At 39.5% G+C, this 24,441-nt stretch overlaps 1 protein-coding gene and 1 long non-coding RNA gene across 2 annotated transcripts in view; one reads left to right on the top strand and one right to left on the bottom strand.

Moving 5' to 3' along the window:
* The first annotated feature begins 259 nt into the window (after positions 1-259).
* Positions 260-8,660, top strand: LOC129146774 (uncharacterized). The gene is made up of 3 exons (XR_008553974.1): positions 260-358; positions 7,356-7,535; positions 8,523-8,660. It is a non-coding gene; the product is annotated as an uncharacterized LOC129146774 (long non-coding RNA).
* The window catches only part of GANC (glucosidase alpha, neutral C), a 62,032-nt gene continuing 43,361 nt past the window's right edge, over positions 5,771-24,441 (bottom strand). Inside the window, exons 16-25 of the mRNA XM_037502289.2 lie at positions 23,971-24,067; positions 21,732-21,833; positions 20,126-20,369; positions 18,377-18,441; positions 16,859-16,935; positions 12,432-12,506; positions 10,597-10,710; positions 8,533-8,645; positions 7,353-7,456; positions 5,771-6,746 (exon numbers count right to left, since the gene is read on the bottom strand). Of these exons, the coding sequence (XP_037358186.1) occupies positions 6,637-6,746; positions 7,353-7,456; positions 8,533-8,645; positions 10,597-10,710; positions 12,432-12,506; positions 16,859-16,935; positions 18,377-18,441; positions 20,126-20,369; positions 21,732-21,833; positions 23,971-24,067 (1,101 nt within the window). The 3' untranslated portion in view covers positions 5,771-6,636. The remainder of the gene's footprint in view (positions 6,747-7,352; positions 7,457-8,532; positions 8,646-10,596; positions 10,711-12,431; positions 12,507-16,858; positions 16,936-18,376; positions 18,442-20,125; positions 20,370-21,731; positions 21,834-23,970; positions 24,068-24,441) is intronic.

Raw genomic sequence — 24,441 nt, 5'->3', positions numbered from 1 at the left:
AGAGAAGAAGATAAGCAGAGAGAAGGCCAGAGAGCCCAGATAGAGTGAGCATTTTGGGGGGGCTGGGAGGCCTGCCAGCCTCCCGGCCCCTCAGCACCCCTGCCTGCCATATGCCTGGTAAACCTAAATAAAAGACCTGCAAAAGCCACTGAGGACTCTGACTCCTCCTTTACCTGGTCTGCTGGATCAGAAAACCTGCACTGGTCCATTCCTGACCCTACAATCACTAATTTTTTTTTTTTTTTCTTACAGGATTCCCTCCAGGGTCCTGCATTACATTAAATGTGTCCTCTGATTTCTGACTGTTCCACAGTCTTTGTCTCTCATGACCTTGGCACTTTTGAAGTGTACTCCTCAGGTATGTTGCAGGATGTCCCTGAGCTTGTCTGATGTTTTTCACATGATTAGATTGAGGCAATGGAGTTAGGGAAAGAAGGTGGTGGGGCTGGCTGTCTCATCAAATCGTGCCTGGGGCCATATGATATTGGTGTTCACCTTAATCACTTGGCTAAGGCGGTGTCTACCGGTTTCTCCAAAGCAAAGTTACTATTTTGCCCTTTCCATATGTAACATATTTTAAATCTGTACAACAGCCCTGCAGCCTTAATTAATCCCATTTTATAAGCAGGGAACTTTGAGACATCTCCTGGAAAGATCACAGAATTTTGGAGATTATCTTTTTTCTTTAACAAATGAGGAAACCAAGGTCCGAAGAGGTAAATAACATGGCAGAGATCACAGCCAGTTCACTGCAGACCCAAACTAGACCCCAGGCTCCAGATTTCCAGTGAAGGAGATGTGCAATTAAGACTCCATTAATGTGAATTAGGCATAAGATCTCTGAATCCTTGCATATAAATAGCCAGGGCTTCCCCTAGCTCTGATTGGAGAGGAATCCAACACCATCAACCCTGCTGGAAACAACTGTCCAGAAGCAGCTGTCTAATTCTGGCTGGCCTTACTATAGCACTGCAATCTTTAGCGAGGCTGGTCATAAGACAGGCAGATCTGATATCAGATGCCAATGTCTCCTTTATTTCTCTAGAATGCCAGTTACATGGCCACCATTGTCTGTGGTTAATATAGTAATGTTTCTAGTGGAGCTGCTAATGGCTTTCTACCTCCTGGCTGTAGTTATTTTAATCTAGAGCACCCTATCACTCCCAACCCCTATCTTCAGAATTATGCAGGGCATTCAGAGGATTTGATAAATGGGAATCTTAAAAGTAGAATGGAATGCTTGATATCATCGTAAGAATTCCATTGCTCAGAAGGCTTTTAGATAGATAGTAGGATGGTCAACAATGAGCTAAAATATCGTCAAACTCTAGATGTTTATCGGGTTTGACTGTGCTTCTGCTGCCTATCATTATTATACTCTGATACTAAAAGGGGTTTGAAAAAGTGAAGGGATTCTGCACACAGACCAAACTGCAGAATTGCCATCTTCCCTACGGTTACAGAGATCAGACAGGCTGGTTTTAGTGAACCAGGGTTAAGAGGCTCTGTGAAACTTTCAGGCAAACTCATGTCAAGGGCTGTACTTTATGCTCTATTCTTTTTTAAAGATTTATTTATATATGTATACAAGTACAAGAACTGGGGGTACAGGCCAGACATATGGGGGGGGGTGAAAGGATTCTCCAGAGACAGAGTGGAGAACAAAACAGGCAGACTGAAATACACTGCTGACAGAGCAGGGGCAAGACAGGAGAGGTCTGCTGCATCACGTGGGTAGCTCCTGGCTGGCTGGGGATCGAACTTGTGCTGCAAAGGTTGTAGATAGCTTCACAGTGCTGTGCTTAACCCCTTGTGCCACCAGGGAGGCCCTCTGCTCTGTTCTTTGGTGGAATGACCCAGTCTGGGATTGGCTGTGGTCATGTTGACACATAGGACGATGATCCTTGATTAACTTATTAGTTAATAAGTGAGCTGCCCTCCAGAACATAATTAATCCTGTAGTTCAGTCTTAAATGAAACCAGTTTCCTTGGGCAGGTATTATCTTGGTACGTAGGCAAACAGGGACTCCATCAGGAAATGACCACCCCAGATCCATCGCTAGGATTTGAATGTCATGATGACTTCTACCTGGAAAAAGAAAAAGGTGACCAAACTGGGCTTCCAAATTCATGAAAGACTCTTCCTAGCCCCTATTCAGGGCCTCTGCCCTAAACAAACATGTATTCTATCCCATAACTTAATGTAATTACCTTCGTGAAGGCTCCCTGGTCAGACAAGACTGTGATGTAGTAACACTTCCACGACATGGGTGGTGCAAGGTCAGGGCTATTAGCTTGTGCTAGAGGATGGTATTTGTGTTCTCTGAAATAAAAGACTTGATGTGGCCCAGCATCTCTCAGGCAAGGAAGAGCTAATCTGATGGAGAATCTAAAGTGGTCTGCAGCATCAGAAATACAGGTATTTGGTTGTACTGGAGTTTATTATTAACTCCATTTGTTTCATCCTATTTTATGTGGCATAGTTTATAAGCCTTTGCAACAATAGGAATTAAACATTTTAAAGCTATTAGATACATGGTACATATATACCATGGAATATTACTCAGCATTCAAAAAAGATAAACACATGCAATTTGCAGCAACATGGATGGCGCTGGAAGGGATCATGCTCAGCGAAATAAGCCAGAAAGAAAAAGAAAAATACCGGATGGTCTCACTCATAGCAGGAATCTAGAAAACTTAAATAAGGGACCAGGAAAATGAATAACTATAAAGAAAGTGAAAATCAAAATCAACAAAAAACTATGAACCAGAGACACTCTATGGGGGATAGGGGGCGGAAGGGGAGGGATTGGGGTCAAAATAAGGGGGTTGCAATTGTATGGGGAATGTAAAAATAAAATTTATTATAAAAAAATAAAGCTATTAGATACCACAGGGTTTTTAAAGTTTTTAATAGAATAGTTAAAACTTATAGGAAAGTTAAACATATGCTAAAAAGAAACCCTATATACTCTTCAATGATAACATATACATTTTGCCTATTTTCTCTGTTTTTGTCTTTCTTTTCATACATAATTTTTTTCAGAACCATTTGAATCAGAGATATGGTGGCTTATTACTCCTTAATATTCAATAAGTATTTTTTTTCCTTTGAGGCATGCTTTATTTATTTTATTTGTATGTTTTTTGTTTTTTTTTTGTTTATACATGCACTGGGTACAGTCAGAAGCGTGGGAGGGCGAGAGAATTCAACAGAGCCAGAGCAGGGAGCAGAGCAGGCAGAAGGACCGAACTACACTGCTAAGGGGAGCAGTGGGTGGCAGGAGAGGTCTGCGCGCCATGTGGGACCCTCCCCCGGTGGCCGGGGAACAGCCGGGGATCAAACTGGTGCTGCAGAGGCTGCGGGCAGCTTCGCAACCCAGCGCTCAACCGCTGCGCCACTAGGGAGGCCCTCAATAAGTATTTCTTAAAATAAGAACATTCTTCTATAGAGTCATAATACAACCTTCAAAAATTAGGAAAAATACCATGTTATCAAAAGATCCCATTCAGGTTTTGCCAACTCTCCTTGTAACGTCCTTCAAAGGCCCAGGATCTAGCCCAGGATCACACAATTTTGTCATGTCTCTTTAGTCCCCATTTCAATCTGCTCCTCAGACCTGTTTTTCATGGCCTTCACATTTTGAAGAAACAGAATGACCCTCAGTTTTACTTTAATTATTACTTTTTCTTAAAAATAACATCACCCAGGACAACAAATCTTTGATAAAGGAGCAAAGAATATGCAATGGAACATGGACAGTTTGTTCAATAAATGGTGCTGGGAAAACTTGTTCACCACATGCAAAAGAATGAAACTAGACCACTACCTCTCATGGTGCACAAAAATCAACTCAAAATGGATAAAAGAACTGGACATAAGACCTGAACATACAGGTTACATACATCTGATGTTACATACATCTGAGTAACATCTTTAAAGACTCATCTCCAAAGCAAAGAAAGTGAAGGAAGAGATAAATAGCTGAGATGACATCAAATATTCAAAAGCTTCTGTGCAGCAAAAGAGACATTAACCAAAGCAAAGAGACACCCTACTGACTGGGAGAAAAATCTTTGCTTTCTATACAACTGACAAGGGACTGGTCACAAAGATCTACAAAGAACTCACATGACTCAACAAAAACAAAGTAAACAATCCAGTCAAGAAATGGCAGAAAATCTAAAATGACACTTCTCCAAAGAGGAAATGCAAATAGCCAACAGGTGTATGAAAAAATGTTTAACATCCCTTGTAACCAGGAAAATGCAAACAAAACCACAATGAAATACCATCTTACGCCAGTGAGAATGGCACATATTAAAAAAACTAGCAGACAACAAATGTTGGCGAGGATGTAGAGAAAAAGGAACTCTCCTGCACTGCTGGTGGGAGTGCAAAGTGGTCCAACCACTATGGAAAGCTGTGTGGAGGTTTCTCAAACATCTAAAAATGGAGCTACCATATCACCCAGTAATTCTACTCCTAGGAATATATCCAAAGGACACAAAAACATTGATTCAAAAGGATACCTGCACCCCTATGTTTATTGGAGCACTATTTGCAATAGGTAAGCTATGGAAACAACCCAAATGCCCACAAATAGATGACTGGATCAAGAAGATGTGTATATATACACAATGGAATATTATTCAGCAATCAAAAAGATCAACACATGTCATTTACAGCAACATGAATGGAACTGAAGGGGATTATGCTCAATGAAATAAGCCAGAAGGAAAAAGAAAAAAATCGGATAGTTTCACTTATAGGAGGAATATAGGATAACCAAATAAGGGATCAGGAAAAAAATAATTATAATTAAAAAATACAAAATTATCAGGTAACTATAAATCAGAGACATTCTGCAGGGGACGGGGAGGGATCTACAAAGAACTACAAATATGGTTTCAGCCAATGTAGGTTTCTTCCTTTCTCTTGAATAGCAAATCTTACAGAAATAGGAGCAAAGAACATGCATATGTCTATGTAAGCTTCTATGTGGCGCAAAGTTCAAATCTTAGCTGATACACTGAAAAGTGTCCATGAGGAAATGCACAATGTTTACTGCACTTGGAGGGAAGAATACAATGTCAGAAAAATAAATCAGAAACGAATGCATTCACTTCTCACTTTTTATTCAGTCAAATCCATCAGTTAACCAACTACAGTTAATAGTTACTGAAAGCCAGTCTAGTGGTGCTCTGGCAGATATAAGACAAATATAGCATGCACAAACCTGAAACATTAGGGGACCATCCCTGAGAATGCTATTATGATGGGGGGAGGGGTCAGCAGTTTAGAGGAGAGCAAAATCACTACTTGTGGGATGGGGGAGAGAGGGTGTTAGGGTAGTTAGAAATGTGTCATGGAAAAGTGAAATTTGAGTTGGGCCTGGCACGATGGTAATATTGCATAGATAGGAGGGAGGCAGGGTATATATTGAGTCCCAGGGAGCAGAAGGCACAGAGGTGGTAGTTGGAAATTTGTGGAGGAAACTTGATGAGAAAATGTGCATATTGAGCAGTGTTGAAGACAGGAGGCTGCCCCAACAGATGCAGGGAGCAGGGAGCAACCTGAAGAACTGGTCTGTTGTAACATCCTAATCTGTGTCAAGCCATGCTAGAGCCTGCGGTAAAAGGAAAGCCCAATAATGCCATCCTGTCTTTATTTAAACTTTTGATTTTTTTGTTCATTGTGGGTTTTTCACATTAATTTTGATTTAAAAAAATATTATATTAAAATATTATTTACATGAATCACTGTGTTTTGGGGCACCATCTTAAATTTTGTGCCCAAGGCAAATGTCTCATTGCTCAACCCCTGCCTCAGTTCTGTGTTCTGTTTCTGAAGTTTGGTGGTGGGGAAATGGGTATTGATTTTATTATTATAACTTATAGCATACTCATGTTAAAAATATTCTTTGGGCAGTAGACAGCATTTAATACAAGCAACTAAGATAAAGAAATCAGACTTAAAAAAATTAATTTGGAACTTTAGAGCCTGAAATAAAGGAAAAAGAATCCTTTGTGCTCCTGAGTCAAGCTCTAGGGGAGATTAACTACCTGTTGCTGCAGCATATGCAGTGCAAGCAGAAAAGCATTGTTTGTTCACATCTAAGTGGGTGAACGATAACTACAGGGGTAAGAGGAGCTGGAAGCTCCTGTCTACTTGCAGTTAGGCCTCTGGCAGCTCCGCTGCTGTACTCAGAGTGATTCTGCTTCAAGGCCCAAGGCAAATGCTGACAAATGGGCTGCGCGAGGTGGACTTGACCATACCTCATGTAAAACAAGCCCATCCAGCCATGTTCAAAGAGAAGCTACTCACTGGGCCACCGTGCTTAGCATAGGGCCATGACCAAGAAACAGTGGAAAATTCCTGAACTCTATAAATGTCTTGGGGTTACTTGTATCTAGGAGAAGAGGTGGTATTTGACATAAAGTATATTACTAGTACATCTAAAAAGGTACAATTTGAAAAATATGAAATCTCTTGTTCATTAGTAATCTGGTAACTAATGACTGATTATTGTGAGCCTGGGAAGTCAATCAGCATGCAGTGCAGTACAGGCCCAGGGAAAGACGGGAGGGTGCAGGCTGCTCTCTCTGTGCTCGTCACCAGGTCATGCTCTGTCACTTGATGAAGACCTGCCAGTCCGTGCCAATGTTCAGAGAGAGCTTCTTTAGGCTCAGGGTGGACGTTTTGGCACAATATGTAAAAGCCACAGGCTGATCTTTACTACCTAAATATCAAAATAATAAAAGGGAAAGTTTGATATGTAGGCAAGAAAATATTTTCTTTGTATCTGAAATGTTTCTTACTCTGTCTTTAAACCTTATACCCAAGTTAGGAGAATCCAAATTAAAAGCACTTTAAATCATAGACTTCCATGAATTTTTAAAACATGAAATACTCCTTTATTTTGAATGCAGCATTAGTCAAAAAGAAACTGTAAAGAACAAAGTGATTTTTTTCAAGAAATGCAATAGGTAAGAAAGGATACATCCCATTCTATGCCCTTGAATAAATTCCATAAATATGAATAGGATTCTCCAGGGTTTCAGAGAGCTGCAGTTTAAAAAATAATCAAAGAAGCCACAATATTGCTTCAAGTCTCAAATAATTTTCCTTAGAACAATATTAACAGCTTACAGTTCGTAGAAAGACTAGTTGATAAAGAGAAGCAGGTTGGCCTTGCTCCTTCTTGCTACTAGCACACAAATGTACTTTCTCTGCTAGAAAGTCCAGAGTCCATTTTGGCTAAGCACATTATGTTAACTTCAGGACTAATTATCTCTTCACTGATAATATTTCTATGTTTGCAAATAGAATTGGTCAATTTTCTCACCAGGCGAGTGGGTGGTCACAGAAGATGGCTGCTGCTTGAGGCCAAGGACCCAGATCTGCTCCACCACACACTTGCTGAGATAATGACCCTTCTTATCAGCACAGCTGGAATAGACACAAATGGCATAAAGAAAGGAGAGGAAGAGGGATTTGGATTGGTCATCAGGTCACCATCCCCAGCCATGTGAGTTCCCTTCCGTTCTTTTCCGATGAAGTTACGAACCATATAGGTCATACTTACTAAGATGGAGAGATGGGGAAAGATGACTTTATGTGCTGAAGGCTAACTAGACAGTGGACAAACCCATTTCCCTTTAGCAAGATTTGAAGAGAATCACATAAGGAAATTGAAATTGAAATTGAAATATGACTTAGACACTGTAATCAATTTGTAAGCAATCAGATACTTAATGAATTGTTAATTGGATGAATAACTGGGATTAATGCAAACTTAAATTCCTTTAAAAGATCTTTTAGAGGGGAAGGAAAGGAATATGGAGACAACAATGAAGGGAAGTATATGGAGTGGTTGAAAAATACCCCAGGGGGACATAAGAGGCTCCTAACTGTCCTTCCTTCCATGAATGCAGTGAGTATAAATCTACCCATGGAGTTATTAACTCCCTTTGAGAGAATGAAGATGGAACACTCTCTAACTCCTTATATAAAATTAACTCAAACTTGATTAAAAACTTAGGTGTAAGACCCACAACAATGAAAGAGCATAAAACATTGGCGATATGTTTCTTATCATAATAAAGATGTTTTCAGAGACTAAACCCCTATAATAAGGGAAATAAAGGCAAAAATAGAACGTTGGGTGACTAGAATAGGTGGGAGTAAGGAAGAAAGGGAAGAGGGAGGGATTGAGGGAGGGAGTAACAGGGGGCACATAAAAGGACATTTGTGAAAAGACACAAGTAGCAGCTTCCCTGTGGATGCACCTCAAAGACCTCCAGCAGATTGAGGGAACTTAATCTGGGGGTCTGTGTTTCTTTTCAATATCCTTTCATGATAAAAACTCAGCAAATTGGGCAGAGAAGGAATATACCTTAACATTTAAAAGCCTATGTGACAAACGCACAGCTAACATCATACCAATGGTGAAAGCTGAGCGCGAAACCGCCAAGATCAGGAACAAACAAGAATGCTTTTTCTTACCATTTTTTAGCTGCCATTACCTGTTGATCAAAACACCTGAAGAGAATGAAAACTTCCTGTGCAAGAATTGCTTCTGGTGGAGGTATTGGAATGAATGGCCGTCATCGAGATATAGTTCACCCATGGCCGAACCCTGGAGAGTGAATCACAGGTGGAGAAAATACTTACAGAATAACTTTCAAGATAAAGAATGTCATTCCTTAAGTAATAGTCAATGCTAAGTGGCAGAGCACCAGAGGTCACAGTGGTATAAAAGGAAAGTTCTCTCATTTTCAGTTCTTGGAGTTCTTTTTATTTGTTTGTTTTGTTTAAATTTTTTACATCGTTGTTCATTTTTAAACAATATTTGCTTTCCCCCACCCCCTCAGGTGTAGTCCCCATAGAGTTTCCTTCACCAGTGCACCTGTGCACCATCACCTCAGTCCCCTGTGCTCCTCCCTCCCTCCCTCTGATCCCTCTCCCTCCTCCTTCCCTGCAGGATGTCTCTGATTTATAATTGTCTGTTTTTGCTTTGTTGTGTTTTGTACTGTTGTTATTTTTTTTACACTGATGTCTTCGTTGGTTCCCCTATATTCCTGCTATAAGTGAAACCATGCAGTATTTTTCTTTTTCCTTCTGGCTTATTTCACTGAGCATAATTCCTTCTAGTTCCATCCACATTGCTGTGAATGGCATGAGTTTATCTTTTTTGATTGCTGAATAATATTCCATTGTGTATATATACCACATCTTCTTGATCCAGTCATCTATTTGTGGGCATTTGGGTTGTTTCAGGTTTTACCTATTGTAAATAGTGCTGCAATAAACATAGGGGTGCAGGTGTTCTTTTGAATCAATGTTTTTGTGTCCTTTGGGTAGATCCCTGGGAGTGGAATTGCTGGGTCATATGGTAGCTCCATTTTTAGTAGACTGAGGAACCTCCAGACAGCTTTCCATAGTGGTTGGACCAATTTGCATTCCCATCAGCTGTGTAGGAGAGTTCCTTTTTCACCACATCCTCGCCAATATTTGTTGTTGCTAGTTTTTTTAAAAATATGTGCCATTCTTACTGGTGTAAGGTGTCATTCTTACTCGTCTCAATGTGGTTTTGATTTGTATTTCCCTGATGATAGGGATGTTGAGCATTTTTTCACACACCTGTTGGCCATTTGCATTTCTTCTTTGGAGAAATATCTTTAAAGTTCTTCTGCCCATTTCTTGACTGGATTGTTTACTTCGTTTTTGTTGAGTGGTGTGAGATTTTTGTATATCTTTGTGATCAGTCCCTTATCAGTTGTATGGAGTGCAAAAAATTTTTCCCAATCAGTGGGGTGTCTCTCTGTTTTGGTTAATGTCTCTTTTGCTGCACAGAAGCTTTTCAGTTTGATGTAATGCCAGGTGTTTATCTTTTCCTTGACTTTCTTTGCTTTGGGTGATGAGTCTTTAAAGATGTTACTGAAATGTATGTTATGTAGTATTTTACCTATATTTTCTTCTATATATGTTATTGTTTCAGGTGTTACATCCAGGTCTTTTATCCATTTTGAGTTGATTTTTGTGCATGGTGAGAGGGAGTGGTCTAGTTTCATTCTTTTGCATGTGGTGGTCCACTTTTCCCAGCACCAATTATTGAACAAACTGTCCAAATTCATTGCATATTCTTTGCTCCTTTGTCAAAGATTAGTTGTCCATATAAATGTGGCTTTATTTCTGGGCTCTCTATTTGGTTCCATTGGTCTATGTGTCTGTTTTTGTTCCAATATCAAACTGTTTTAATTATTATGGCTTTATAGTATAGCTTGAAGTTTGGAAGTGTGATACCTCCTTTCTCTTTTGTTTTCATCAGTAGGGCTTTGGCTATTCGTGGTTTTTTGTGGTTCCATATGAATTTCATCAGTATTTGTTCTATTTCTTTGAAGAATGTCATTGAGCTTTTTAAAGTCAGCCAAGCTGGACAATGACAAGCCGGATGAGAAATGTGCTAGATAAACATAGATGATGTTTACCACCTTTATATAGTGTCACATATTTAAAAGGCTATCTCTACAAAGGTTGTTACAAAGTAGTAACAAATGACATGTGTAAAGGTAACATTTTTCAAATACCTTAGTGCTTAGAGCCACCCGGAGTTCATAAGGGAAATCAGCCATGCAGCCGGTGGATTTTCCTATAGTTGTCTTTGTTGGTACTATACTTCCACCTCGTTGAAACACTGGTATCTATAACAGAGACACTCTCAGAGAAGGATATTCAGAGAAGGCAATTTCAAAATAGGATTTTAAAATATTTTATTGTATATGACACATTCTTTGCTAGTAAGACTCAAAGGCAGAATAAATTTATAAGCACAGAGATGGCAATTATGGCAGCTGACATTAAAAAGAAGAGTTCAAGCACTAGAAAATGGTCCATATTTGAGTTGGGGAAATCCTTATCCTTCATCAATCTATTATCTATTCTGAACATCATATAAGCAGCTTTTCTTGTTTTGTATTTTTAATTTTCTGTCAATATAATTACCATGTTTATCTCTAGGGTGATACTAAAGAGTGAATTTTTCTGTGTAAGCAGGCCCAGATATCTGAGATCATTGTTTCATAATAGGGTTCATATTACTATTGACAATTTTTAAAAATAACATCAATACATATTGATTAATCTTCCTACTATGCATGGCTGTAGTAGTGGTTGTGATTCAGCTGCAGGAACAAATTTCCCTTTAGAAATGCAGACTGAATGGGCCATTTGATTCCAACATCATATCTGATAGCATCCCCTTGGGTCAACAGGTCTGGGGTTACCACTAAAACCTATGTTTTGGGGAAGTGATTCTGTGGGAGGTCATTCTGTATGGCATGTGTGGTAACCACCATGAAAGTTCTTTCTCCAGTATTGTTATTTTTCTCAGACAAACAAATGTGAACATATAGGGTGAAGAGTGGTTGGGCCCCATTGTTTCATACCATGATATCAGAGTATAAGTCACTTTAAAACCTTTTCTTACATTTTAACAGATGGTTAATATATTCCTGTACTACATAATTCACCAATTTAAAGTGTGCAGTGAAATGGGCTTTAGTATATTCAGTCATGCAGCCGCTGTCACCATCAATTTTATTTATTTTTTTAAAGATTCATTATTTATGCATACAAGAACTGGGTGAGAGGATTCACCAGAGACAGAGTGGGGAACAGAACAGGTGGATTGCCTGAAATACACTGCTGAGGGGAGCAGTGGGTGAGACAGGAGAGGTCTGCTGCGCCATGTGGGTCACCTCCCTGGCCAGGGATCGAACTTGTGCTGTGGTGGCTGAGGATAGCTTCATAGTGCTGAGATTTAACACTTTGTGCCACCAGGGAGGCTCTACCATCAATTTTAAAACATTTTCATCACCCCAAGAGAAACTCATCTATCTGCAGTCATTCCCCATTGCTCCCTAAACCCTCCTTCTGCCCCAGGTCTTGGCAGCCACTAAGCTACTTTCTGTCTCTACACGTATGTGTTAGGCAGAACACTAACGTCCTTGGTTTTTCCTGTATAGGCACATGTGATGCCCTGAGTGTGTCCCCTTCCCCAAATTCATATGTTGAAACCCTAACTCCCAGTTACTGTATTTGGAGGTAGGGCCTACATGGAGTTGGTCAAAATTAAATGAGGTCATAAAAGTGGGGCCCTGGTGATAGGATTTGTGTTGTTATAAGAAGAGACACAGAGAGCTGAACCCATGTGGGGGCACAGCAAGAAGGCAACTGTCACAAGCCAGGACAGCGTTCACTTTCTCAGGAACCGAATTAGTTGGCTTCTTTGCCCAGGTCTTTGAGCCTCCAGAACTGTAAGAAAATAAATTTCTGTTGTTGAAGCTACGGAGTCTATGCTGTTTTGCTATGGCAACCCAAGCTAATAGAGCACACTCACGAAAATAATATGAAAAGAACTTACAGTGTCCAAGGCTACTGGAATCTTCACAGTGTGTGCTCCTTCCCAAAGAGCAAATGTCTTAGAGTCATACCAGAGCTGAAAAGGAATAGCCCCAATGAAAAAGAGTATATGAGCAACTCTGTTCATAATTTAACTATTCAATGAGACACCCACTCATCTGGATTTCAAATTACCAGAAAACTAAAATAAGTATAATTAAAAAAAAATCTTGAGTTTGAATTAGAAAGAACATATGCTTTTAAGAAGATTTTAAAAGACTAACCCAGTACTATGACAGATCAGTTTGGCTAAAAGGCCATTCATTTGACCATCCACATATCCAAAAGTTGTTACTGAACAATGGGTAGATATGCTGGGGACACATGAGTGAACAGAAAGGCACAGTTCCTGCTCATAAATTGTATAGTTCAATTGCCTTATAAAAACCTACTGCCTCTCATGGTAAAAGAGATGATGAAAGAGAAAAAAACAAAAAATAAAGAAAAGCACATTGCAAGCAAATGAATTATAAATGAGACAGCAGAAAGGGAAAACTTCAGAGAAGGAAAAAAAACATGGAAACTTGAATTATTAATATTATTTCTTTTATAATTTTTGGGGTACAATTTAGGGATGAGGCTCAAACTATTAGCTGGAATACCTCTTAAGGGAGGTTAGTTGCTAACCAAAATGTCCTATTAAGTAATTTAATGGGATAAATCCTTAAAATATCACCAGAAGCAGCATTAAAAAAACCCCTTTCTTTTCTTTTCTTTTTTGTCTCTCTTTTATCCCAGCACAATTTCTGGCAGCTAAGAATTCATTTTGCAGATTCACCTCCTGGGATTACCACATCTTTTATGTAGCTGGGCCACTGAGTCTGTCACTGCCCTACTGTGAGTGTGAGGCTATCATTATCTTCAGTGAACTCTAAAGTCATTGGGATTGTCAGGATACGTTATCTTTGGCTGGATTCAATTTGCTGATGTTTTGTGAAGGATTTTTGTCTGTGTAAAGAAATATCCTCTTAGCTTTAATTTCTTGTAATGTCTTTCTTTATTGAGTTCTAGTAGCTCTAGATAGTTATGTGAAAGGCAAAAAAAAAAAAAAAAAAAAAAAGATTCAAACAAGATTTGGGGATTACCTGTCCACTATTTTCAGAAGTAATCAGAATGCAAGGTTCAGAGTATGTGTTCTAATGCTACACAAAGATTCCCAACCTAGGGCTTCCCTGGTGGCAACAAGGGGTTAAGCACCACACTATGAAGCAATCTGCAGCCTCTGCAGCATGAGTTCGATGCCTGGCAGGCCAGAGAGAAACCCACATGGCAAAGCAGACCTCTCCTGTCTTGTCCCCTGCTCCCCTCAGCAGTGTATTTCAGTCAGTCTGCCTGTTCTGTTCCCCACTCTGTCTCTGATGAATGCTCTCACCCCCTTCATCTCTGGCCTGTACTCCAGCTCTTGTATGCATAAATAAATAAATCTTTAAAAAACAAACAAACAAAACCCACAAAGATCCCCAACCTAGGAGTGGTCTAACTGGACAGAACACCTTTAGATTGGACCTGGAACTCAGTCACCAAGCTTCTCACCCAACAAGTGCTTATCAGAGGCCTACTATGTGCCAGGTACCAGTCTAGAGGCTGGAGATACAGCAGTGAACCTAAGAGATAAAAATCACTGCCCTCAAGAAGCTGACATTCTAATGGTTGTTGTTGTAATAAACCAAACATCTAAGTAAACAAAACATTTAACAAAAGAGAATGTTAGGAGGTGGCATGTTCTATGGGGAAAAATAAAAGATGAAGGAATGCTGGACAGAACTGGGGGCCATTTAAGATTTAGAATCTTAATGGTTTTTTTTTTTTATATATAGAGGCATTTATTTGTTTGTTTGTTTGTTTTGTTTATACATGCACTGGGTACAGTCAGAAGCGCAGGAGGGTGAGAGAATTCACCAGAGCCAGAGCAGGGAGCAGAGCAGGCAGAAGGACCGAAGTACACTGCTGAGGGGAGCAGCGGGCGGCAGGAGAGGTCTGCGTGCCGCGTGGGACCCTCCTCTGGTGGCCGGGGAGCAGCTGGGGATCGAACCGGCGCCGCAGAGGTCGCGGGCAGCTTCAGCAACCCAGCACTCAACCGCTGCGCCACCGGGGAGGCCCTAAGATTTAGAATCTTAAATAGGTGGTCAGAGAAAGCCTCACTGAGGAGATAATTAAGCAAAGACTTGAAGGCAAGGGAATGGCCATAGAAAAAGGTGGGAAGAGTGACCGTGAGGGACTTTAGATCGTCCCCCTATACTGTGTGAAGTAGTTCTAGTTAAACAGTGAGATAAAGGTCTGGCAAGAAACACTTGGCTATTTCACCCAGCGTTTGTGAAGATATAGCAAAAGAAATAATCGCAGAAGCCTCTAGGAAACAGCACCGAAGCGGCAGATCATTAGTAAACATGTGTGGCTAAGTCAGAAAGTTTCCTCCTCAGGGGAACCTACTACTTTGTTAGAACCAGCTTGAGAAACTCTCAGCAGAGACACCTGGCAGGACAACTTATTTAGTTGATGTTGTATTCAACCTTTTCTCAGGTTTCTGTTTGGCAAGGGTCCCTTTGTAAAGAGTCTTCACTTTCAAAACTAGAAATTACTGAAAGGACCAGAGGAAAGATTCATGAAAACATGAGAGAAAAAGGCCTCCCCGGTGGCGCAGCGGTTGAGCACTGGGTTGCGAAGCTGCCTGCAGCCTCTGCAGCACCGGTTCGATCCCCGGCTGTTCCCCGGACACCAGAGGAGGGTCCCGCATGGCGCGCAGACCTCTCCTGCCACCTGCTGCTCCCCTCAGCAGTGTACTTCGGTCCCTCTGCCTGTTCTGCTCCCCGCTCTGGCTCTGGTGAATCCTCTCACCCTCCCGTGCTTCTGACTGTTTCCAGTGCTTGTATAAATAAATAAATAAATCTAAAAAAAAAAAACTTTAAAAAAAAATGAGAGAGAAGTTCATTATTATATCAATAATGATGAGTGTAGCAGGCTGAGTGGTGGCCTCTTAAAAAGATATATTCATTTTCTAACCCCTGGAAGGAGTGAATAGCCCCTTCTGGGGTAACAGATTTGACAAAAGCAAGGATACTGAGATAAAGAGAATATTTGAGGCTATCCAGGTGGGCCCTGATTGCCATCACAAGTGTCCTCAGAAGCAAGAGATGGAAGAGGAGAGCCAGACACACAGAGGGGAAGGCCATGTGGAGGAGGAGGCAGAGACTGAGTGATGAGGCTGCAAGCCAGGGAGTGCTGAGGATTGGGGGGACCTCCAGCAGCTGGGAGAGAGGCATGGACTACACTCTCTTTCAGAGGCTCCAGCAGGAACCAACCCTGCTGACACCTTGATTTTGGATTTTAAGCCTTCAGAACTCAGAGAATAAATTTTTTGTTCTTTAAATAAAGCCACCATTTTGGTGGCAGTTTGTTACAGCAGCTTCATACACTAATACAACAACCAAACACATAAAGCTGGGTGGAGGGGAACATTGGCCCTGGGTGTGGTTTCATGGTAATGCCATCCCATCACTTGATGCCACTGCGCTGTGAGTGTGGCCTGATTCACTACCTCACCACTTGCCTTGAAAGCCCAGGAATATCCTGACGTAGCCATCCCATATCAGTTCAGTATCCTTCGTGGCTCTTTCCCCTGCCTGCTGAGTGCCCCTGCGGTGACACTCCAGTGCTCCAGACTCTCCATGAGCTGTCTCCTTCCTGCTCTCCATTCCACTGCCTCCGCTCCAGTCTGGTTGACACATTTCTGCCCTATCTTTTCTCCTGATCCCTTTGAATATATCTGTTGTCTGTCTCTGCAGCACATGGGTTATTCCCACCTCTCTGCTGTGCGCTGCCTGGGTTTAGTGCCCGGGGTTCCAGTAAGTGGAGGATGATAATTGTTTTTGTACAGTGACAGTAATCAATGGCATAACCAATAAAAGTGCAGAGAGAGTTGGGAGGGGGGATAGAGGAAAGTCACCATTATTACTTTTTACCCACTTTGGTGCATGTTTGGATTCAGATTAAGTCAAAACCAAACAGCAGGATCTCTTCATACTGATGACTTCCTCATCACCCCTCCCCTCAAGTTTGATTGTTCACAGTTTTTATGCCCTATCTAAAGCTTTCGTGTGTTTGCAAGGACTCACTAAGTTGCAAGTCGAAATGTAAAGATAAAGAAGCATTCTGACCCTCCTTGGTGTGACCTGCTCAGTTTTCTCCCTGCTCTTCAAGAAACTTTTAAGTTTCTTGACCTTTGGGGATAGTGGTTATGACATACAAGAATTTTCAGTTGCCACACACAGTTGTGAGCTGTGTTCACAACTGCATAACAAAGAAATCTGTTTCTAAACAGGCTAACTCATCAGGATGAAGGGGTGAGATGTAAGACAAAAAGCAGTGTGGCTCTTTATCATTTACTCTTACCTCATCTGATCCTGGCAGAAGCACGTCAACCATGGTGGCTTTAGGTTCTGTGACTGGATGAACCAATAAAGCACTTCCTTAAAAAACAGAGAAGAAATAAAAGTGAATGTCATAATAATCAGTCTAAAAACATATTTTCCTTTGAATTGAATGCTTTTGAAGACTGTGAACCTCTTGAAAGCAGAGATCTTGGTGAGCTGAACCAATGATTCATTAAAGAGATGCATTGTTAGAAAGAGGACAGGTACTCCAAGAGGTGACAGCATTATTATCCCTCATGAGCCCTGGGGGCCTGGCAGGAGAGACCCAGACACTGTCCAGCTCAGTCTCATTTTGTGCATAAGTGCTAGTGAGCCAGCAGTCTGAAAGTGACAGTGTACTTTACCAAGTGTGCCATTGTGTGTAACAAGTGATTTTGACGATGGCAAGTCTGCAACTGTTATCCAAAATGTGGTCAGCAGATCATACTGTAAATACATCCTCTTCACTGCACAGTTATCACTGGGAGGCAGTCCTCTTAGAGGCAATCTGGATTATTAATTTTGTTTTGAACGTGGCACCATAGGTATGTAAAATCCATCTTTTTATGAATTCACTCTCTAATTCAACAAATATTCACTGAGAGGCTATTGAGTGCCAGGCATTATGCTAGGCTCTGGGGATATTGTGGCAAACAGGACAACATGGTCCATGCCCTTGTGAGGTTTTTGGCCTGTGAACACAGATACTAAACAAGTCACTGCAAATTAATTAGAATTAAAGCAAATGCCAAAAAAGGAGAAAGTACAAAATGAATAAAAGTTATGTAATGGAAAGGACTGACTTTGACTAAGATGGGTGGAATTACGTTTTAGGAAGCAATTTTTGTCAAGGAAGTTTTCTTTAAGGAAGTAGCTGTTTATTTAAACTGAGGCCTAAGGATGAGTAGACACCTAAAGAGGTAGGTTTTTTATACATTGTGGGCTTTCCATTCTTTAGAAACAGGATTCACCTTTTGGGCAATTCTCTGTTGAGCCTAGTTTCTTGAGTCCTATTCCCAAGCTGATAAACCTCCATGTGCTAGATTTGGTGACTAACCCATGTCAAGAAGAGGCCAGTAGCAACAACAAAAAGCCTATTTTGTATATGAAATAAGCTATTGTGGGTCTTTATTTATGTGCCTTTTACCTACTTCCCTTCCCTGTATGGTGTCTGCAGCTTAGGAGTGGACCCAGAACAAAATCCCAGTTGCATCTATAAATAGAGACACCTGGCATATTTACTGTAATTTATTGAAACAGTTGAATAAATTTATTGGACATTAACAGAAACAATATTATGAGAAGAGCTGTATGACAATTAGCTTAGAGCTATGATCCACTAATACACTAAAAATCTTAGTGATGGGATGTTCTTCTTTCTTTTTTTTTTTTTTTGGCTTTCTTGACATTAGGAATTTATTTTAGTAGTCTTACACTCGAAAATATAACAAAAATATACAGTGTTTACTCTAACTATAATTCATCAAGAACTACTCACCCAGCATGTATTCATCTTCCACACCAAATGTCTCGAATTCCGCAGGGAACTCTATCCACAGAGGCCTGAGGGAAGGGAAAAAATAATCTTTCTTCAACTTCATTAAGATGTTTTTATTTCAGTCCAATTACTTTTGTTTGCAGTTTTATAAGTATTCAGTGGAAACTGAAAAAGGCTAAAGAGCCACAATTCATTATTTATATGAGTCATGGTTTTATGAGTAATTGCTGTTACTACTATATATTTTTCTTACATGAAAGGGCCATCTGTTAAGATTGAGAGTCTGTCACCTGCAATTTTTCCTTCTGATTGCAGAGTATTAAATACTGCTCTGACAGATGGAATCAGAGCTTTCTACAGGTACAAATGTCTAACATATTTGGTGTCAAACATACTAAATATTTGTAAAATCCATACTTTATAATATCGTAAAATCTGTGCTATTTTTTCCAAGCCATCACTTTCATGTATCCTTGATCATTACCTACCTATTTAAATGAAAATAATTGATTTTTCTTGTCAAACTGGCAACATTTTTGGAGGGTTGAGAAACTTGGTGCCTTTTTAAAACAATTTATCATTGTACACAATTAGGAGGAGTTTTGTGCTTATCAAAGGAACAACTTTCAATATCTATGTATCAACAAGTCTATTTTTTTAAATTTCATGAAGATTCTTTTGGTCTTTTTTAAATTTAATTTAATTTTATATATTTTTTACACCATTTTTCATTTTTGCACATTGTATGCATTTTCACCCTGGTTATAGTCCCCATTCAATTCCCATCCCCCCTTGTTTTGATCCTACACCCTTCTCTCCCTTGCCCCCCGTAGTGTGTCTCTGGTATATAGTTGCTTGTTGATTTTGAATTTTACTTTATTATAATTAGTCTAAGAAAATATATTTTTAATAGAAGAAACTTATATTCAGCTTATCCACTTGCCTTTGTGATATCATAATCCTTTCCCATTTAATGGTTGTAAAGCAGTGGTTGCTACCCTGACTGAGGTCTAGAAACACCAGAGAAACAGCTAGCAGATATAGATCTGTGGGATAGCCACGGAAAGTCCTAATCGGTTTGAAGGCATGGCCTTGAAGTCTGTATTTTTACAGACTTCAGGTGTTCTCCAGGTGATTATAATCTGAGCCAGGTCTAGGGGCTGCTGATCTTGAAGTCTTGGTGTATTATGTGTGTCTCTTTGTGTATTTTGTTTTTCATATCCTGCCCTCCAAATATAATCAGAATATAATTTATATACTAGGAACTATGTTTACATCAAACTTGAAACTGTTTAGACCTGAGGGTCTTCACACCTAAGCGTTGAACTCTAAGAACCTGAAACTGGCAGAATAAGTCATTCTTCTTGAGTGGATGCTTGTGGGTAATGAATGATTCTGTTACAGTCACTTCCTTGTTATTTGAAAAGCTCTATTTCTATCTCCTAGCAAATATTAGCACTTGAATCAAAGTAGTAGGGGATCAGGTCCCAGTTTTTAATTTTCTGTGACCTCATTCTTAGCACCCAGCTCACAGTTGGCTCTCCATAAGCTGATTGACAGTTGATTAAACACAATCTTTACCTTTTCCCTTGAGATCACTCCATCCACACTGGCTGAGGGATGTCCTGGTATCTACTGGTTGCAGAGGCCCTAACTGGTGAAGCTTTTTCTTTTTTGAGGTAACCTTGGTTTACAACACTGCGTGTGATTTAGAGGCAGGGGGTCATATATCCTCACACGCCATTTTACCTCATGACAGGCTCGGAAGTCACGTGTGCGTGGTAGAACAGAGAATACAAATAGGGCAGAAGGGCATAGCGCGCCCTGATGGCTTCCCGGATGAGTCGGGTATGTTCCTCCCCGAAGAGCCAGGGTTCCCGTCTCTCAGTGTTCATGGTGGCATGGCCACGGAAGAAGGGCTGGTAGGCCCCGGCTTGGTACCAGCGCACTAGCAGCTCTGCCTCTGGATTCCCGATGAAGCCACCTACATCAGCTGATAATTCAGTCAGAGAGAGGCCAAGTGAGGCAACCAGGCTTATAACAAATGATGTGCAGACATAAAAATAAAGTCTTGAGGACTGACAGGACAAAGACGCTGTGCACACACTCAAATGACAGGCTAAAACCATGGCCTCAAATTGGGGAGCACCTACTAAAAAACTCAGACTATTTGGAGATTGAAAATACACTTTCTGAATCTTCTCTTCTTGTCAAAAGATCAGAGACTTTCCTACCAGACTGACATTCCTGTAGGTTCCTGAGCTCAGATAATCCAGAAATTGCAAAATGTCTGTTTGATTAATTAAGTCTGTTTAGAGGTGGGTGGTGATGACAACAAGTGATTTCCTTTGAAAAATCACAGCTTAAGTAAAATAAAAATTATAGAAAGAACTAGGTAGAATTTCATGCTTAGCCCTTAAGCAGGATACATTATTTCTCCTATTACATGTGGATCAATGCTGTAAAAATACTAGTATCAAAAAGGTGATAGTAAGTTACCACTTTTCCTTCAGAAACAAGAATCCCTGGAATTGTAGCCCATGCTGAACACCTTCCATATTGAGATCTCTTGTCTGCACAGAATTATCAGGGATTGGGGAAGGCAGTCCACCTGAGAATCTTATTCTAACTAAATATCTTTTTAAAGAGCATATATTTTCTTTTCTTTTTTCTTTTTTTTTTTTTTTTACAGTGTTTGCTTTCTTTTCTCAGGTGTAGTCCCCATAGAATTCCCACCACCAATTCACTCGTGCATAGTCACCATAGTCCCTTGTGCTCTTCTTGCCCTTGTTTTGATCTCTCTCCTTCTGCCTCCCCTGCAGAATGTCTCTGATTTATAGTTGTCTGTTTATTTTTGTTTTGTTTTGTTATTTTTTAAATTGTTATTTTTTTCCCTGATCCTTTATATGGTTCACCTATAATTAAAGAGCATATCTTTTAAAAGTTGAATTATGTCACAGAATTTAAAACCAGTTGAGTAAAAAGGATTTCTGTAAGGATGATTTCTGATATGCTAAATTCATCTTTATTTTCTCCATTTTTTTCATTTTCAAGAAGAAAAGTTGTTTCAGGAAGAGAAACTCGGTTATCATATGTGTCTGTAGAGAAAGCATGAAGAGAATGAGAGAAAGAAGCTCTCAGGCTTCCTTCCTGACATGGTACTTTATGTCCTCAGTTCAGCTCTGAAGCACCCCTTTAATCTCCTTTCTAATCTCCTCTCTTCCACTATCTTCATTTTATCTTCCCCACACTTTCTCCTGCCCAAAATAGCCAATGAAAAGGGATTTGTGACCAATTTTGACAAAAACACCCTGGCTTTTTATTTTCTCTTATTTCAAGCAGCAGATCATCTTACCTCCACAAAAAGAGATCCCAGTAATGCTGAGCGTGAGAAGCATTGGGATAGAAATTTTCAGGTAACTCCATTCTGCTGTGTTGTCACCTGTCCATACAGCACCTTTGGTAACCAATGGCAAGGCATTAAAAGAAAATCACTAATTAGTCCACACATTCAATTTCATATTTACAGCCTTCATTTGTAATAGGAATATAATATATAGGAATATATATTAATATAAAGGAAAACATTACTTACTTAAAATACACAAATTTCATTTTATACAATGAAAATAAATTAATTTTTAATGTGAAAAAGTCATTAAAATCCACAAAACAGGGCCTCCCCTGGTGGCACAGGCGGTTGAGCGCAGCACTGTGAAGCTGTCAGCAGCCTCTGCAGCATGGGTTCGATCCCAGCCGGCTGTGGACATACCCACATGGTGCGACAGACCTCTCCTGTCTTGCCTGCTGCTCCCTTCAGCAGTGTCTTCAAACTGTCTGCCTGTTCTGTTCCCCACTCTGTCTCTGGTAAAACCTCTCACCCTCCCACATATCTGGCCTGTACCCAGTTCTTATATGCATAAATAAATAAATCTTAAAAAAAAGTGGATATTATAGTATAGTGTACAATATGATATAATTATCTGCTAAGTGGTATAGGCTTTAACCCAGGAAGTCTGACTTTAAAGTCATGGGTCATGTTCACTGTACAGTTAATGAGTTTGTGAAGGTAGGTTATATAAAGAGATCCATAAAAAGAAAAAAAAATTAAATCTTGATTATTCCTGAAACATTTTTCCTAGCTTATACCAAAATAGTTTAGGTAACTATTTTTGTTTTAATCTTCCATAGGAATTTTAGGCTGTCTTAAGGACAGCAAAAAAAAAAAAAAAAAATATATATATATATATATATATGTTCAAGGGACTATTCTTTTTAAATAGTATTCTAATAATTTTTCCTTGACTTTGAAATCCATAGGACAATATTTTCATCAATAAAGTAAGTTCATGTAAACATGAAGATGTTTTCACTTCTCATACAGTTGTACAGTTCTCTCTGGTTATTGGTTTCAGCACAGGATTTAACACAATTTTTCTCTGTAATGGTTTACTGGTTATAAACTTTGAAGCAAACCTGATAGCTTCATTCAGTGGGCCAGTGTTTAGAAAGATCAAGAATTATGTATGCATATCTTCTATTATCTTTAACAACTACTTATAATTGTTTTCATTAAAAATACTTTATTACTTTAAGTGATAAAAACCGATACAGAGAATTTGGAAAAGAGAGATGGGTAAATCATTCATGATGGTCAAGGTATTATATTTATTGATTTAGACTACCACTCACATGTATTTTTTAAACAAAATTGAAATAATATATAAGCATTTAGGCATCCTGAAATCATGAAATCACAAACATTTTCTCTGCAGATAATGCTATTATTCTAAATAGCGTTAATGATAGTGTTTCGTATAAATACACTACACTTTTATAACTATTCGCTATTGTTATGTATTTGGATTTTCTATCTTTTTTGTTTCAAGGATTAATGCTGTAATAAGCATCTATGGACCTGAATCTTTGCCTGAGATGACAATATTTTGGTCTTTTCCAGAGCCCTACTAGGCTGGCTTTTAGGGCTGCAGGAGGAAGACTAATAATGTCCATGGTACACTAAAGGCTGGATCGTTCAAATGAGGACCTCAGTTCTGTTAGACCTCGCTATTTATGCAAGGCCAGGGAACTTAAAATAGCCTGTCTGCCACAGGTGGTGAAGTTGAACTATTTCTGCCTAACAGTAAACCAGATCCTGTTATAGATGACCCTGACTGCAAGCATCAGCCACATCTATTTTAAGTCATATTGCTAAGTGGAACAGGCGGTTGAAGGAATGTGTTAGAAGTATATTTTCCCTGGTTTTGATAAATCAAAGAGATGGGATCAGGGACAACTAATCCAGAAAATTGAAATACTCTGAAATCATTCTCCCAACAAGGAGGTGGTTTTTTTCTTCAAGGAAACCGAGTAAACTTTGGTGAAACTGGTTTACTGTCTCATAGGACAAAACACATAGTCCAGGGCATATCATCTGTATAATCTAAACCTTACCCAATAACTCCTGAAAAGAAAGGCATCAACACAGCAGCACCATATACTCTAAGTGGTCAAAACAACAACAACAAAATACCCAAAACACAACAGCTTGCTAACTTATGTTTCTAAGTACGAACATATAAGCCATTCCTTACCATACTTCTGTGACCCAGCAAAGAAAGAACGTGTAAGTACAAAGGGTCTCTCCTTCCCTCTAGATCGTTGTATCAGTCCCTTTGCAGTAGCCATTTGCTATAAAATCAAAGACAAAAAATTTCAAAGGATGTTTGGATAAGGGCATTGTGCAGCTATCCCTATTAAGCTATTTAACATGTAAAAAGTAAACAATAGTTGGGAATGTGAAATGGAAAATAATAACATAAATCTGTCAAATCATTTTTTCATGATGCGATGAAAACTAAACTCCCCTGTTAAAAGAACAGAAATAAATCATATACAGTGTTGTAAACCAATGTTACCTCAATAAAAAAAAGAACAGAAAAATTTCTTTGGCTGAAACAACAATGAAATAGTAACTTACAAATAATAAGTTAGAGTTTATTTGGTGCTTGTTCTTCCTAGGCATTTTATAACATTTTCTCATATGATCTACACAGCAACCTTGA

Source organism: Talpa occidentalis, unplaced genomic scaffold (genome assembly GCF_014898055.3).
Source record: "Talpa occidentalis isolate TD23 unplaced genomic scaffold, MPIMG_talOcc4v2.1 talOcc4.11, whole genome shotgun sequence".
NCBI lineage: Eukaryota > Metazoa > Chordata > Mammalia > Eulipotyphla > Talpidae > Talpa > Talpa occidentalis.
Note: the sequence above shows the minus strand (reverse complement) of the source record. Positions and strands in the feature narration are given on the sequence as shown.